This window comes from Culex quinquefasciatus, chromosome 1 (genome assembly GCF_015732765.1).
Source record: "Culex quinquefasciatus strain JHB chromosome 1, VPISU_Cqui_1.0_pri_paternal, whole genome shotgun sequence".
In the NCBI taxonomy this organism is placed as follows: Eukaryota; Metazoa; Arthropoda; class Insecta; order Diptera; family Culicidae; genus Culex; species Culex quinquefasciatus.
Genome location: NC_051861.1, coordinates 51166634 through 51183268, shown reverse-complemented (window position 1 = coordinate 51183268; position 16635 = coordinate 51166634). Strand labels below are relative to the sequence as shown.

Sequence of the window (16635 nt, the reverse complement as noted above, 5' to 3'; positions counted from 1 at the left end):
GAAAGAACTTGTGTCAATGGTGGTTTCCGCTGTTCAAAAAATTCTAGATTTAATTATCGGAGTAAAATTTGCTTGTATTTAAAATGTAAATTGATATAAAAACTCTTTTCATGCAAAAATCTAATGAAAAAGCATTTTTTTGAATCCGAAATAAATAAACATCTGTTTCAAGGGCTTAATCCACCACTGACATGTTTTTTCGATTAAACACCATTAAAATGCTTGTTTGTCATTGTCTGAAGAACCCCCGTTCAATAGCCGTGGGGATTGGTCATGTGGTGGGTAGAAAATGTCTCCTCCCATGTCAAAGCAGGGAATTGATGTTCAATTTGAATTCACACTTCAATTCCACTTGACGACGCTGACATGTTTTGACACTTTAATTAGAGCGCATTTCACGCAATCATTTATGCCGTCCCATTTTTTTGTACTCTCGTCAAACCAGCTTGCGCCAATGTATACGAGGTCACTACGGGGGAATTTCTGCTCACAATTCCACTGCGTGGAAAAGCGGACTGGGAAATTAATTTGAACTGCAAGCTCTATGAAAAACTCAAAAGGACAAAAACAGCAATTTCCCGAAAGGGAAATTGTATACAAATCACAGTGGAGAGAAAAATGAAAACCTAAACCAAAAAAAAAAAACAGAATTCCGGGGACAGTTACTTACAGTGAACGCGCAGAGGCTCCCCCTTGCTGGCACCGCGACCTTCGGTGTTGGTCGCTATGCAGGTGTACTCGCCGGCCATGTTCCGCGAAACGCCCTGTAGTGCCAACGAATGATCCGACAAGATGATTCCCGCGGTGACGTTGTGATGTAGTTCGTTACCCTGGTGAGAGATGGAAGAATACAAATAGTTCACAATGAATATTTCTGAAAAAAGGATTTCAAACCGGGTTTAAATGTATTGTTTGCCTTGCTCTCTAGTTCTGTGAAATAAATGTTTAATTTTATATTCTCATTAAAAAACCGTCTTCTGTGTTTTCTCGTGAACTAACAATGAGTGACTTCTATATAATTTCATCATCACGTTAGATTTTTTTAACGATCCACCCACCATGAAATGACCCACGAGTCCCTGCAAGTACATCAAAGTCAAAAGGGCCCTCCAATTCTCCAGGCTAATTCCGAATATGAGAACGAGGAAGGCAGACCGCGCACATCTCACAACTGACTGATCCAATTACATCAATCCTCTGGTGATGGGAAATCAAACAACCATCACGCCTTCTACATTTCCTTATTTGAATCACCGTTCTTCTTTTGCTGTGAGAAGTTAAAAGCCCTCCCTGAAATAAAAAGTAATAACTGCCAAAAGCTCTTCTAGCGCCACTTCCGGGAATATACGAGCGCACATACACATCTGCAGAAGCAAAATGGTCTTATCCTCTGCTCCTTTTTTTCGGCAAGAACACCACCCTTGCGCCGAGTTGAAACACCGACCGGGAAAAGTCAGAACCAATCTATCAACGGTTTTTCTTGTATGTGCAAAAATGTTTCACATATCCACTGACTGCTGGAAAATCCTTAAATCTTGCCTTTAGCTTACCGTGCGAGATGGTGGCTCAAATCATTTGGGGCTCAAAGGCAACAAAGGTTTTAAATTATCATAAGTTGGTGTTGCTGTTTGCACTTTCTATGTCGGTCTATAGTAACGAAAATGTTATACAAATGTTTTATAGTACCATCCTGATTTTTGGCATCATGACTTTTCCACACATTTCCTCCCGTCAAAAATGACTGGTGAATGAGACTTACTTCATTTTTCTTCCAAATAGTTGATCAAAAACCAATCTAAAACGAAAGCTTTTTTTTTCAATTTAACATTCATGAAATTGGCTTATAAAACAAAATATTTAAACGCAATAATGAACTATTCTGCTAAAAGCACATAAAAAAAATCAAACCATCCACATTAACGACCCCCGGGTCTTTTGTGGTCTCTATTGCAAGTTTCTGCTCGAACCTAGGAGTCCGAAGGCTTGAATGGGGAGAGCACCCAAACCTCATAGCACATATTTATCAACTTATCATTCACGAAATTGGCTTGGTAAGGGTCGCATGGGTCACATGCAATGCTTACGAAATTTCGACTTTGTTTGTGATAGGTGACAGAACACTCCAATCGTCTTCAGCACGACAACCTGATTTTGAAATTCTTCTTTCAATCGTTCCACACGCAAACGAATGAGTGCTACGCAAATTCACTCACACAGTCATTGACTTCCTAGAAATACAATCGCTCAGAGAATGGTCGTTTGACATTCTACCGAGATTCCGACCATCTCTCCCGTGATCGCAATCGTATGACTTCAGTCACCACGCAGCAAAAACATGGAAGAGAGAGAGACAAAAACGAGAGAAGAGAAAAAGTCGTTCGGGTGGCTGCTTAATGGTCTATTTACAACAGGGGTGCTCAAAGTTTTTGGAGGCCGGGCCAAATTTGAAACTCAAATGAGCTTGCGGGCCAAATTTACAGAAAATTCTAAATTAAAAAAAAAAAAATATCGCTATTTTAATTTAAATGTTTTAATTTCTGTTATTAAAAAAAACTCAATTAAAAATAACGGTTTTATATCGGTATTGTTGATTTTATTGTTTCAGGTATTTGAAGAAATTTTTTTTAGCTGAATGTACTTGTGTATTCAAAAATAAAGTTTTGTTTTTATATTTCGAAAATGGTGACATTACATGTTAAACAATTCATCTTAACATTTCTATGAAAAAAATTTAAGAAAATGTTTTAAGCTTCCGTATAGTTAAACTGTAAGCAATATTTAAAAAAAAAATAAGATTTGACAAAAAAAACATATTAGCGATAAAAAAACATTTATTTATTTAATCGAAAATTCATTAAAATTCAAATTATTTTTAATAAACACAACCATGCTCAAATGATTCTAAATTCAAAGGAATGCATATTTCATTAATTTCAGCTGATTGCACTTAAATTTTATTTTTTGAGGTTTTGAAGTTTTTTGAAAATATAATTTTGCTTCTGGTTTTTAGAGCCAATTTTTTAATAATGGGGAGGGGTGGGTTGATCTACGAAAGCTTTGTAAAATATTTGCAACAAACTTGATCCTCTGATTTCCACATTTAGTTTGCCTGAATCAGTTGGTAGTCAATCAGATTCGTTATCTAACTGTAATGAGTTCGAATCCCGAAGAAAGTGCAATGTAAGTTTGTGAGTCAGTTCATGAAAGGGTCGTTATGATTTGCAAATTAATAAACTTGAACATTTTTTAAATATTTCCAAAAATATTTGATGAAAGTTTTGACGATATTTACTAGTTAAACTAACATTGAAACGTGTAAAATTGTTTAAATTATAAGATTTTTTGAATAAATTATTTGTATCCTAAAGAAGGCATCAAAATATTGATAAATTGATAAGTTTTTTTATTAACAAAAAATAAAAAAGATTAGCACATAACAGTTTAAAATAAACCTTAATTTTTAAAAAGTAAAAATCACTTTACAAGTAGTCAACGGGCCATTTTACATGATCATTCAAAATGGGTCCGCGGGCCATAAAATATCATCTCGCGGGCCACGTTTGGCCCGCGGGCCATACTTTGGTCACCCCTGGGTTACAGGGTACCACCAAAACGGTTGCAATAATGGCAACAGTGAAACCTCTTTTTACGCGGTGCGTAACGTTTTTCTAATTTGTCGATTTCTCTGGAACAACGCAATATTTTTGCAATCTTTTGAAAGCAATTTGTAGGTTTTGTTCAGATCTACAAAACGCTTTTTGAGGCTTGCAAAAATATTGTATGGTTTTTAAGAAATCGAGGAAATAAGAAGCGTAACGCCACCGCGTAAAAATAGGTTTCTCTGTAGTTAGAAACCCGTCATGCTGCATATCAAATTTCATGAAATTGAAAATTATGACCAAAGGGATTTCAGGTCAGAACGCGTTTGACGCATGTACAAATTAGACTATCGTAAACATTTGTAATTATTACTGGGGACTCCAGCAGACAATTTCAACCAAACTTCGGGACAATGCACATAATGGTCAACCAAACAAAATTTGTTTGTTATTGTTCACATTGCGTGCTTTCTTTTTTGTTTACTCAAGGTCAAACATTAAAACGTGTTTTTCTCGGAACGTCGAAATGGTGGGTGCGACAAGACAGCACTTCAAGAAAGTTGTTCCCCAGACTTCCCCGTTGTTCCGCTCTAGCCATAACTACTACAGTCATCCCACATATTCGGAACACCCACAAATTCGGAACACCCACAAATTCGGAACACTTTTATGATAATTTGTCAATAGCATGCCAAAAGTAGCTTTTCTGTCGACCTTACTATTTTTAGAACCTTCATTTGGACATTCTCTTGCTATTTCAATAGTAAAAGTAGTACTTTTTGAACAAAAACTTCATTCCAAGACTATTTTGTCCAGAGCAGCGAAACACTGCCTCCAAATGGCCTGTTTCATAATTGTGGGATGTTATTGTGCCTCCCACATTTGTGGAACACCTGAATTTAACTGATATTTTCACAAAAAAAGTTATCAAACCATGAATAAAACATCACTAAGCTTGAGTTTTATTGGTTTCAGTGTGTGAAGTCATTGTTTAGTAATAAATATGTACTCCTGGAGAGATCCAAAGTTTGTTTACATTTGTGAGAAAAAAGTGTTCCGAATTTGTGGATTTCAAGGGTCAAAGTAATTCTTCAAAAACTTTATATAAAAGTTAAAATTTGCAGATGTTCGATACAGCATTCGAAAGATCGCAAGAAAAGCTTTCAAATGAAGGTAAAAACGAATCATTAAGTTCAATTATCGATGTGCTATAATTTTTTGAACATTGGCCGATCTGGAAACCGTTCCGAATATGTGGGATGACTGTAGAAGTAGCTGATTGTTTTTCCCAGAGCTGTAAGCATGGTTGTCTGGTTGCCAGAGTCTGGTTTTGAGCGGCAATAAAAAAAAATGGTATGCATGTATAAATTTCGTCCAGACTAAGCTTAACAAATCTATATTGCTTGCTTTGTGAAGCATTTATGTATAAGAAATGATATATACTGTTTTTAACACATTTTTGTCATTTTTTTGAGGAAAGTAGCTTGCCTGATTTTTCCAAGTATTTTTGTCAGTTTTTTTTCGGTTTGGAGTATTTTTTTAAACTTAATTGGTTATATAAAGCAAAAACTTATAATTTAGATTTTACCTTTAACAATTGACTGGTATATTTTTCACATTTTTGAAAACCATGAAAATCATGAAAATGTAATTTTAAGATGTTCAATTTTTAAACTTAGCTGGCTGTCATCCATTTGAAAAATCCATTTGTTTCTCTCAGCATGAGAGTGTATTTGGGAAACAAAAGGAAAACAGCCCCTCTTCCTATGTTTCCTCCCACAGGAGATAAAGCATAGAGAGGCACTTTTCAACCGACAACGTCGACTGGTCCTCCCCAACTTCCCACCAAAAAACGCTGGAGAGCGTATTCTTTTATGTCTTATTTTTTAGCACTCGACCGTTTTTCTTTTTTTTCCCCCCTCTCAACTTGATGCCACTTTTCCGCCTGGCACGATGCTTTCTTGCTTGATTTATATGGTGTCGGGAGTCGCTCCTTTGCTCTTGGATGAGATGGTGAAGATGGTGGATGCAGGATAATTTTATATTATTTTATATGCATTATGTACTTACGTTATGATACCATGCCAGCTTGTACGGCTTCGGGTTCGACTGGATGTGGCAGTCAAAGTATATATCATCACCCTCCTTGATGTCGTCTGGATTTAACGATGATCCCATTTTTAGTGTTACAATTGGCGTATCTGTGGATGGAAATGAAGATAACAGTGTGTGAAAAAACAATGCTATTTTCCCAGATGGTTTAATGCACCTTTTGCATACGAGGGTTTAAAGAGTGAACCCATTTTATGTGAAACATTTATATTAGGATATCGTTTTCTTGGTGACATCTTAAGGTGTAACGGGTGCCAGCTCTTGACAACTCTTGTTAAACTTAAATCAATTCCTCAATTGCCTTTCCTTGGACAACATTGTATAGACAAATATTTGGCTTAGGATCTTCCCCCGTACATTTCAGCAAAAATTCAAAAGGTCAAATTTTAACCACTCTACTGGCACCCTTTTTCTAGGTATACTAATTCTCCAGTGCAGACAATAAAAAGAACAAAACAGTAAAATAACCTCAAAACCACCCTGCATAAATATTTCCCCTTAAACTCCAAACCCGTTGCTTTGTTTTGCAATTCGGACAATCCCATTTTTTCTCATGACACTTGGCATCGCTTTTTCATAGTTCGTGGTAAGGGGTGGGAAAAGCCTGCATGCCACTGAGAAGCTATAAATGCTTCGCCAATGTTTCTTTTTTTTCTACTACCGTTCCCTTCCCACGCGGAATGACGACCGTTCTGCATAGATTACTGTCATCTGTGTGTGTGTTCTGGTCACAGTCAGGAAAAATCCGCAAAACAGTTTCCCGTCCTGTGCGACCATCCCGGTTGTGGTATCGTCACCGACCAAGTCCACCCGGAGTCCAGGCCAAAAAGATAAAAGGAATCAGTTTGATGTCGCTCGTTTTCTCCATTTATGAGAGTGAACGCACACAACTAAGAAAACGGACAGGAAAACGTGAAAACGCGGATGGAACCACGTGGGACCGGGAAGCTGGGACGGTTTTCGGCCACAAGTCACGCCGCAATTGCTGCTGGCTTGATTCAGGGTCCTGGAGTTGGCAAAGCAGCAGTGAGAATCGGGAAGTTTTTTTTATATCTTTTTACGCTGTTACCGTAACGTTTGGAAACAGTCCCATTCAACCAGGTCACAACAGAGAACTGTAATCACTCTGCGCTCCCGAGGGGAAAAAGTACGAGTGCGAGTTTATTTACCGACTGACGATTTTTGCTTTTTATTTTGTTCAGACTGCTGAAATCAGCAACGCCGATAAAAAAAGAAAGAACGGTGATGATTTTGTGTGTAATACACTGTTTAATTCTCGTTTTGATACGGAAATCTCATTTATAAAACATTCTTTTAAAAAAATTAAATAATGTTATTGTCGAAAAATGATTTCGAGTTTTCATTTCTATTAACTCCAAACGAGAAAGTTCATGATTCAATAAATTCTGAAACGTTCGAAATCGGTGAGGTCACGGAAGGGCTCGTTCCCCATCCTTGGGATGTGTAAGTAAAAATATAATTTGAATGTTATGTGAATATTGAAAAATTACAAAATTTACTAAGTTCCAGCCGTATTTGAAATCTTCATTGCCACTTACTTTTTTTACTTTTACCCAATACGAAAATCTGTAGTAGACATTCCGAACTACTTATGCTGAAAATTTCATAAGGTTTGGTCAAAACATGAGCGAACACCAGCAATTTGAATTTCGAGTAAGGTTTGGCAAATCATCCAATGGTATCTCGTGACAGAGGGGCGGTGCATTTATGAACATTAAAAAAATGTGTTTTCAATAGTCGATCAAATAGTAATGAGATGGAAATTTGGTGTCAAAGGGACTTTTTATGTAAAATTGGACGCCCGATTTGGTGGCGTACTCAAAGATTCCGAAAAAAACGCATTTGTCATCGAAAAAAACAATACGAAAAACGTTTTGAAAACGTAACTCACCTGTAAGTTTATTTTGAGCATTTCATTTTAAGGGGAATTAAATATGCTTTTCGAATGTGCATTAAACCAGAAGGGTCGTCTTTTTATTTAGAACATACTTATTCATTTTCAAATTTCGTGTTTTTTAACTTTGCATGGTAATTCATCAGAGTGTAGCAATGTTCTACAAAGTTGTAGAGCAGACACTTACAATAACTGATTTAATATCACCAGAGGTGAAACAGAGCCCTTCTTACAAAATGATGAAACTCCGACAACAATATTGGTGCAATCAATTTTTCAGAACCATGATGATACCACCCAGTGAGAATTTGACCTAAAGCTTAGAATAATTTTAGGCTAAATTCATTTTTTTTATTTAAGAGGTACATTTTGCTCGCAAGATAATTATATTTAATTAAAAAACATATTTTATTGACATTATAAGAAAAGAATAAATAAAGGGGAACTCAGTCTAAAATGTTAGTCTATGATTAACTTTAAAAATATGTATCGATATTGCACTTTGTCCATCTATTGAGCAACTCTCTACGAAATCGGCCGATTTCGACCATTTTTATTTTTTGTATTTTTTTATTTGACTCAAACTTCCCTATGACCAAATAAGCTATTTTGCGTCATTGGTTCACCCATACAAGTCTCCATACAATTTTGGCAGCTGTCCATACAAAAATGGTATGTAAATATTCAAACAGCTGTAACTTTTGAGTGAATTTTCTGATCAATTTGGTGTCTTCGGCAAAGTTGTAGGTATTGTTGAGGACTTTTGAGAAAAAAATAGGTACACGGAAAAAAAAATTTGCAGATTTTTTATCAACTTTTTTTTCACTAAAACTCAATTTCCCAAAATACGTATTTTTTGATTTTCGAGATTTTTTGATATGTTTTAGGGGACAAAAATCCGCAACTTTTGAGCCATAGAGAAACATGGTCAAAAAATCTGCCGCCGAGTTATGAATTTTTGAAAAAATAGTGATTTTTGGAAAAAATCGAAGTTTCATGCAAAAACAAGTTTGACATTATTTTTTAATGCAAAATTGAATTTGCAATCGAAAAGTACATAATGTGCTGGCGTTTATGCTTTGACTTAACTTGTCGATCTTTCGATTGAGAAAGAGCCGGGAATTCGATGTTTGATGTCTATTTTATGATTCAGTATGAAACCAAAAATTTAATATAAAAAATAGGGTAAAATAAGACGTAAAACACTAATATGGCTATATCTCTAGAAATATATTTTGGAAAAGCTTCAAATTTTGGACACAAGCAGTTTATGGCGCATTTTTTTTTGAATGGTTTATTGTTCGAAACTCAATTCATTTAATTTGATAGTTTTATCTGTAAAACAGTCCAAAAAATAACTCTAAAATGGCTTTGTCCACATTTACTGGTCCAAATTTGTTAATCAAAAATAGAATGTTCGTCTCCGACCCAAGGTTGCCACCAGAGCTGAAAATGTCAGGGGTACTGACGCGAAAATCGGCGACGCATACACGATTTTTTCAGATCCATTCACTGAACCGCTGCAGCGACCTCAAATTTAAATCATTAAATTTGTCCATTTTTCGAACCTCACCACAGTTCTGACCATGCGCGCTTACGCAAGCATAAATAATTTTACCCGTCGACTCGCGTTGCGCGACAAATAATTAAGCTTATGTACAGGTGTGGATCATGAGTCATCCTCACCTGAAAAGCCCTTTATTAATTTTCGCCAATTATTAGGCAATCACAAAAATGGTTAAGCTTTCAATTATGAATGTGCGATGTTATTCCATAGGGGAAATTGAAGGTGTGGCTTAACCAAATTCATTGGCATGTTTGTTCAATGGAGAATTCGACCTTCTCATTATTGACTTACATTTTTGAGAATATTTGAGGAACATTATTTTGATATTCCAATAACATAATTTAAAGTTTCACGACAATGGTTCGAACCCATGACTTCCGATTTTGAGGTGTACTCACTACACCATACGGAAAGTCATGAAGAATTGCAGAGGTCTGCACAATTTAATTCATGAGGTTCATCGATGCTTCTCATCGGAACGGACAACTTTTAGTAGAACAAAATTTAGTAGAGTTTTCGGGGACTGACTATAAAAACCCCAAAATTCTTGAGGAGGGCAGTTAGTTCCAGAATTAATTCCAGTCAGTTCCAGCCAGCTCCACTCCAGTCCAGTTCCAGTTCCAGAAGAAGCCTCAGACCAGCCGGACCCGCCAACAGCCACCAGTAGCAGAGGCCCCAGTCCAGCCGGACTTAGCGGTGGAAGCCGCAGTCCGCCGGGACTTAGCCGCCGTGAAGAGTCCGCCGGGACTTAGCCGCCGTGAAGAGTCCGCCGGGACTTAGCCGCTGTGAAGAGTCCGCCGGGACTTAGCCGCTGTGAAGAGTCCGCCGGGACTTAGCCGCTGTGAAGAGTCCACCCGGGACTTAGGTGAAGAGTCCGCCGGGACTTAGCCGCCGTGAAGAGTCCACCCGGGACTTAGGAGTTCGGGGTCTGGCATGGCTCGGCGAAGAGGTCTGGAGGACAAGTCTGGCTTCAACGTAGAGAATTGGCTCGACGAAAGTCTTAATGAAATTAGCAACAAAAAGTTGAGTGATGTGATCGTGCGCGTAAAAGTTGAGAGTGTTACCGCAAAAATGTAATCTTCAAAAGTGTAATATACAAATAAGTGAAGTTAACTTATCTGTTTTGACTCTACAAGTAAATATCACAAAATCCTGAAAGCCTAAACCGCTCGGGCCGTTCAGGTGGTGACTAGCGGAAAGCAACGCTTTGTGTGTTTGGACACGCCATTATGATTGGACAAAACCGAGAGTTGAAAATGTGACTATGCGTGAAAGTTAATGAACAAAATGATTTCGCGAAGTAACAAACAGTTAAAATAGTGTTAAAAAAACGTTAAATTGAAGAAAATGTTATGTGAGGAGTTCTAAGATGGAAGCAAATGTGCAGCAGTACGAGATGGAATCAAAACGGGCTCGACCAATGGCAGAAGCATCGAAAATTTCAAAACCGGCCAACGATGGACAACACTAGGGATTCAACAATGACGAGATCATCTGGATCAACTGGAGACGAAATTCAGCCGCATCGAACACCCAAGAAGACGACCATGGAAATCTGGCAGTTTAGGGTGAGTAAACAAAAGTTATACCGAAATTTGTTGTAAATAGTTAAAAACACGCTTAAAAGGGTGCACAGCAACCAAGGAAGTTGTTGTCTTCTTATGCCAAAATTGACAAACTTACGGACCCCATCCTGCACAAATCTGATTGTAAAAACAGGCAAATTTTGTTGTAAATCACTTAGTAGACAGTACTTTAGGGGATGAATAAAACATTATATCGATAGTTCCCGTAGTTTCGAAAATACTAAAATATCTGTAACAAAATCTTGGTGCAAAAGCTCTTGTTGATGTGCACCGTTAAAGATGGCGAATTTGGAGATGACGGATTTAATCCAGCTTATTCCAGAATTTGATGGGTCATTAGACTCACTGGACCAATTTTTAATATTAATAGATTATTATGCTGATCAAATTCCTGAAGGCGAAGATCAGAGTAAATTTTTAAATATTGTTTTTATGAAACTAAAATTTAAAGCAGCAGCACGTATTAACCGAATTTATGCAAGTACTTGGGAAGAAACCAAGGCAAATTTAATTAGAGAATTTGGTATCAAAACTACTTTTGGTAGTATAATTGAACAAATTGAAACTCTGAAACAAGGACGGGATGAATCATTTAAATCATATGCAGGAAGAGTTCTTGACATAAAATACGAAATCATAAAAATTGATCAAAGTTACAACGAAAATTCATTTACAGCTTATAGCTTAAAAAGCCACTTTATAGTTGGAATCATAAATAATGAAATCAAAGAAATTGCCACGAATAACCGGCATATGAAGTTGGAAAATTTGCTAGAATTTTTAGAAAATGAACGAATTGACAGAGAGTCTTTAAGAACTCTCGAACAAAGGTTACTTGCTAGTACTGAAAATTCAAACCTTAATTTTGACAGAAAATTCAGAAATTTCAGGTACAATAAAAATACAAATTTTTATCAAAGAAATAATTATCAAGCTAACAAATTTTATGAATGTTATAAAACGAATACTGCAAAGAGCACTTTTAAACGAACTTATACAAATAGTCGACGCAATAAAAATCAAATTCCAAATAATTTTAAAATGCAATTTAACGAATACATTCCTCCACATGAAACATTAAAAATCAATTTCAATAATGATTCAATATTTTATGCAAATATTGCTACCATGGCAAGGCCAACAAAATTTCACAAATTTATAATTGACTCCGCATCATGTAACAATTTTGTAAGATGGGATGTGGTTAGTAATATGCGTTTAACTAACATTGATTTCAACGATAGAATTTCCATTAGAGGGGTTCATGGAATAGCAGAAGATACAGTTGGATCTGTAAATATGATTTTAATTTTAGGAAATTCAAAATACGAGGAAAAGTTCTACATTTTGAAGCATTTCGCTGATGATGCAATTCTTGGAGCACATTTTCTAAAAAAATACACCTTATATATTAGTCAAAGTTTCGACTACATAGTTTTACGAACGCCTGATACAAATAATATGCAATATCCTATTCATGAAATGACCAATTTATTCAGAAACAATGACATTGAAAATATAAACAAAGTAAATATGACAGGTATTGGAGCAAATAGCTATGACAATTTTAATACAAATTATGATGAAAATAATGAAAATAATTATGATTATGACAATGGCTGCAATGGCAGAATTCAACCATGCATTGAAGAGTATTATGACAATCAAATTGAAATTGATGATGATAACCAAGATTACCAAAAGAGATGAATTTAGAAAACGATCGGGATTATGATGTGATTGAAAACATGAAGCATGAGAAACTTACAGGCAACGACAGAATGAGAAAAATTTATGAATTGGTTAAAACAGACCACTTGAAAGGTGATATCAATCAAGAAATTAATAATATTTTGCATGATTTCAATGAAATATTTTATTTAGAGGGTGACGAGTTGACTTATACCAATTTAACCATGCATGATATAGAGACAACAACAGAAATTCCAATTAACAAAAGACAATATAGATTTCCTGAAGCTACCAAGAAACACGTAGAACAACAAGTGGAAGAAATGCTAAAATTAGGGATAATACGCCCAAGTAAAAGTCCGTGGAATGCACCAGTATTATGCATCCCAAAGAAAGACTTAGACGCCGAAGGCAACAAACGCTATAGAATTGTAGTGGATTTTCGAGACCTAAATACAATTACTAAACCATTTGTGTACCCGCTTATTAGCAAAATTTTGGACAGTATTGGAGAAGCTCGATATTTCTCAACCATTGACTTGAAATCAGGATTTTATCAAATCCCAATTAACCCAAAGGATGCTGCGAAAACCGCTTTTTCAACATTTTTAGGACATTATGAATTTTTAAGAATGCCAATGGGACTGAAAAATAGTCCATCAACATTTCAAAAATTTACATTCACACTTATTTATGAAATACAACCAGTTAATGCGTTTGTATACTTGGATGATATTATTGTATTCGGTAGAACTATCGAAGAACACAACGAAAATTTATATAAAGTTTTGAATGCATTACATGAACATAATTTAAAAGTCGAACCATCAAAATGTAAAATTTTACACAAAGAAGTCAGATATTTGGGTCATATTATTAATGAAGAAGGTATTCGACCAACTAGTGAAAATATTGATACAATCAAAAACATGAAAAGGCCGCAGACGATTAAACATGTGAGATCATTTTTGGGAACTGTTAATTTTTATGGAAAATTTATTCCAAACATTGCAGATAAACGTAAGCCACTTAATGCATTATTAAAGAAAAATGTGAAATTTATTTGGACAGAAGAATGCGAAAATGCTTTTGAAGAATTAAAAAACTATTTAATTTCAAAACCAGTTTTAGTTAGACCGAACTATAATGACAAATTTGTTTTGACAACTGATGCTAGCGATTATGCTATCGGAGCAGTTCTTACTAATGAGAAGTCAAATGATCACCCCATCGCTTACGCAAGTCGTGCGCTTATCGGGGCTGAAAGAAATTATTTCACCATTGAGAAGGAACTACTAGCTATTGTTTGGGCAGTAGACCACTTCAAACATTTTATTTATAACCAAGATTTTATCGTTTACACAGATCATAGACCGTTGGTAGCTCTGTGGCATTTGAAGGAAACATCACCAACTTTGACAAAGCTTCGTTTGAAAATCCAAGGCATTGGATGTGAAATTCGTTACAAGCAAGGAAAAGAAAATGTGGTTGCGGATTTTCTCTCACGTTTAAATAATGATGAAGATCATGCAGATGATAAACAAGCATCAAAATTAGTAGCAATTACAACTCGTCAACAAGCAAAACAAAATAGACAAAATATTTCAGATAATCAAAACTCAACAAATACTCCAAACAGACAGAATTCATCTAGAAACAATACTAATTGGAATAATAATATGAATGGACTTCAACAAATTGACATAAATTTAGATGATGACAATGATAGCAACAATAAAACATATACCTACAATGATTTCCAAGACACAGATATAGATTTTAACGTTTTAAAATTTTCTAAAAAGATTATACCATTTGAACAAGCCGAAGCTACATTTATGATATTAAACAGTGTTACGGTACACAAAGAATTGAGTAAATACATTGACCTTCCACATGGTATTAAGGATTACACCAATGAAAATATATTTGTATTCCCGCAAAAGAAAATTTGGGGTTTAATTTTGAATGGAACATATCGTTCAGCAGTTCAGAATGAAGAATTTTTCGATGGTTTATTTAAAAGCTTTAATGATTACCCTGATTTTGCTAAAAATGCATCAGTTATACAAATTATTTCTCATAGAATATTTAAAACAGAGTTGGAACTAAACTTATTACGATTTTTTGCAATGAAACTATCAAAGTCATTTACACTATATGCAACAGAAAATGAACGAATTTATGTAAAGCCAGAAGACAGAGATCAAGTGCTTAACGATTTTCACGACGCACCGTTGGGTGGTCACGTCGGAGGTAAACGAATGATAAAAGAATGAGTCCTCTATTTACATGGGAAAATATGCGAAGAGATGTTTTGAATTATGTAAAGCAATGTGATTCTTGTCAAAAGAATAAAATATGGCCAGCAAATAAGATGCCAATGAAAATTACGACAACATCGTATGAACCCTTTGATAAAATTTATATGGATGTGGTTATGTTACCAATTTCTAATAATGGAAACAATTGTGGACTTGTGATACAAGATGATTTAACAAGATTTTTGATTGTAGCTCCCATGGAAAACCAAGAAAGTACTACTGTTGCTAGAACTTTTGTTGAAAACTTTGTTTGTAAATTTGGTGCTCCTAAAGAAGTTGTAACCGATCGAGGTACAAACTTTGTAAGCAAATTATTGCAACATACATGCAAAATATTACACATTAAAAGATCGTTACAAGTGCATATCATCCTCAAGCTAATTTAGTAGAGAGATCAAATAGAGAGTTGAAAGTTTATTTACGAAATTTTATTGGCAAAGATCCACAATGTTGGGATGAATTAATACCATATTTTATGTTTGAATACAACACTACAGAAAATTCATCAACTGGATATTCTCCCTATGAACTTTTGTATGGAAGAAAAGCTACTATACCAAGCACAATTTATAAAATCAATGATTCAGATTTAAATTATGACGACTATATTTGTTCAATGAAAGATATATTCAAGGATGCTCATGAAACTGCTAGAAACAACTTAATATTGTCAAAAGAAAAAGAAAGGAAATTTATGACAAAAAGACAAATGATTGGGTACCAATGTGGGAGATAGAGTTTTGGTACAAATGGTACAGACAGGAATTGGTCAAAAGTTACAAAATAAGTGGCGAGGCCCTTATGATATCGTTAAATTTAACAGCGATCAAACGACCACTATTAAAAATGGAAACAAATTTGAAGATGTACATAATAATAGACTAAGAAAATATAATGATTAACATAACACTAAATGATAGTTCACAATGTACCCGTATTAACATATATTTAACATAATTTAAAATCAAATGCTCTAATACAAGAAAAATATTTTGAAATGACTATTACAGTACAATTAAAATAAAAAAAAATAAGCGATTTATGCAATGAATGACATAGTATCATAAACGATTAATATCAAAAGACTACAATGAAGGAAAATATTTATTTTTAACACACGGGATTATTTATGTATATTGAACAAAAATAATAATAATAATATAAAACTTATTGAATTGATATGATTGATGAATTAGAAAAAACGATTGTTATCAAGAGAATTAAATGAAAAAAATGTTACAAATACCGATTTTTTTTATAGAAAAATAAACATGGAAAAAGAACATATGATTGATTTGATATGATTAAATGATTGATGAATTAATGTTGAGTTAAACAAAATAAATAAAAGATTATTTTGAAAGAAATGCGCAAACCAGATGAATGTTATGAATTGGAGATGAAAGATAATTTTTATAAATGATTGAATTGATGGGGCTTAAACAAGGAACAGATTATGAAAAGTACGAGTACTGAGCTTATTTTTTTCAGATGAAGCGATTATGATCAAATATAAATATATTAATGAAGCAGTGATGAAACACGTTACAACAATTAAGAAGCTGTTGGGTTGTTTTTTTGGGAACATTCTACAATTGAGCTGAAATGGGTTAACAGGGTATAAAAAGAACAATGACGCATTTTTATCTGAGAAAAAAAATATATCATGACTAAACAATAATGAAATTTCAACGACAACTAAATGAAAAAAGAATGATTATTAAATGTTTCAAAACAACATGTATGCAAGTAAGAGTGTGTGTGAGAATAATTGGACAAGGGAGGTGCACCCCAGAATGAATGTTGAATGTAAACATGTGTTTTATAATTTACTTAACAA

At 34.7% G+C, this 16635-nt stretch overlaps 1 protein-coding gene across 1 annotated transcript in view; it reads right to left on the bottom strand.

Moving 5' to 3' along the window:
• Positions 1–16635, bottom strand: part of LOC6035372 (titin) — a 237278-nt gene that overhangs the window by 31821 nt on the left and 188822 nt on the right. The window contains exons 8-9 of the mRNA XM_038266621.1: positions 5670–5800; positions 671–830 (exon numbers count right to left, since the gene is read on the bottom strand). Coding sequence (XP_038122549.1) covers positions 671–830; positions 5670–5800 — 291 coding nt within the window. The remainder of the gene's footprint in view (positions 1–670; positions 831–5669; positions 5801–16635) is intronic.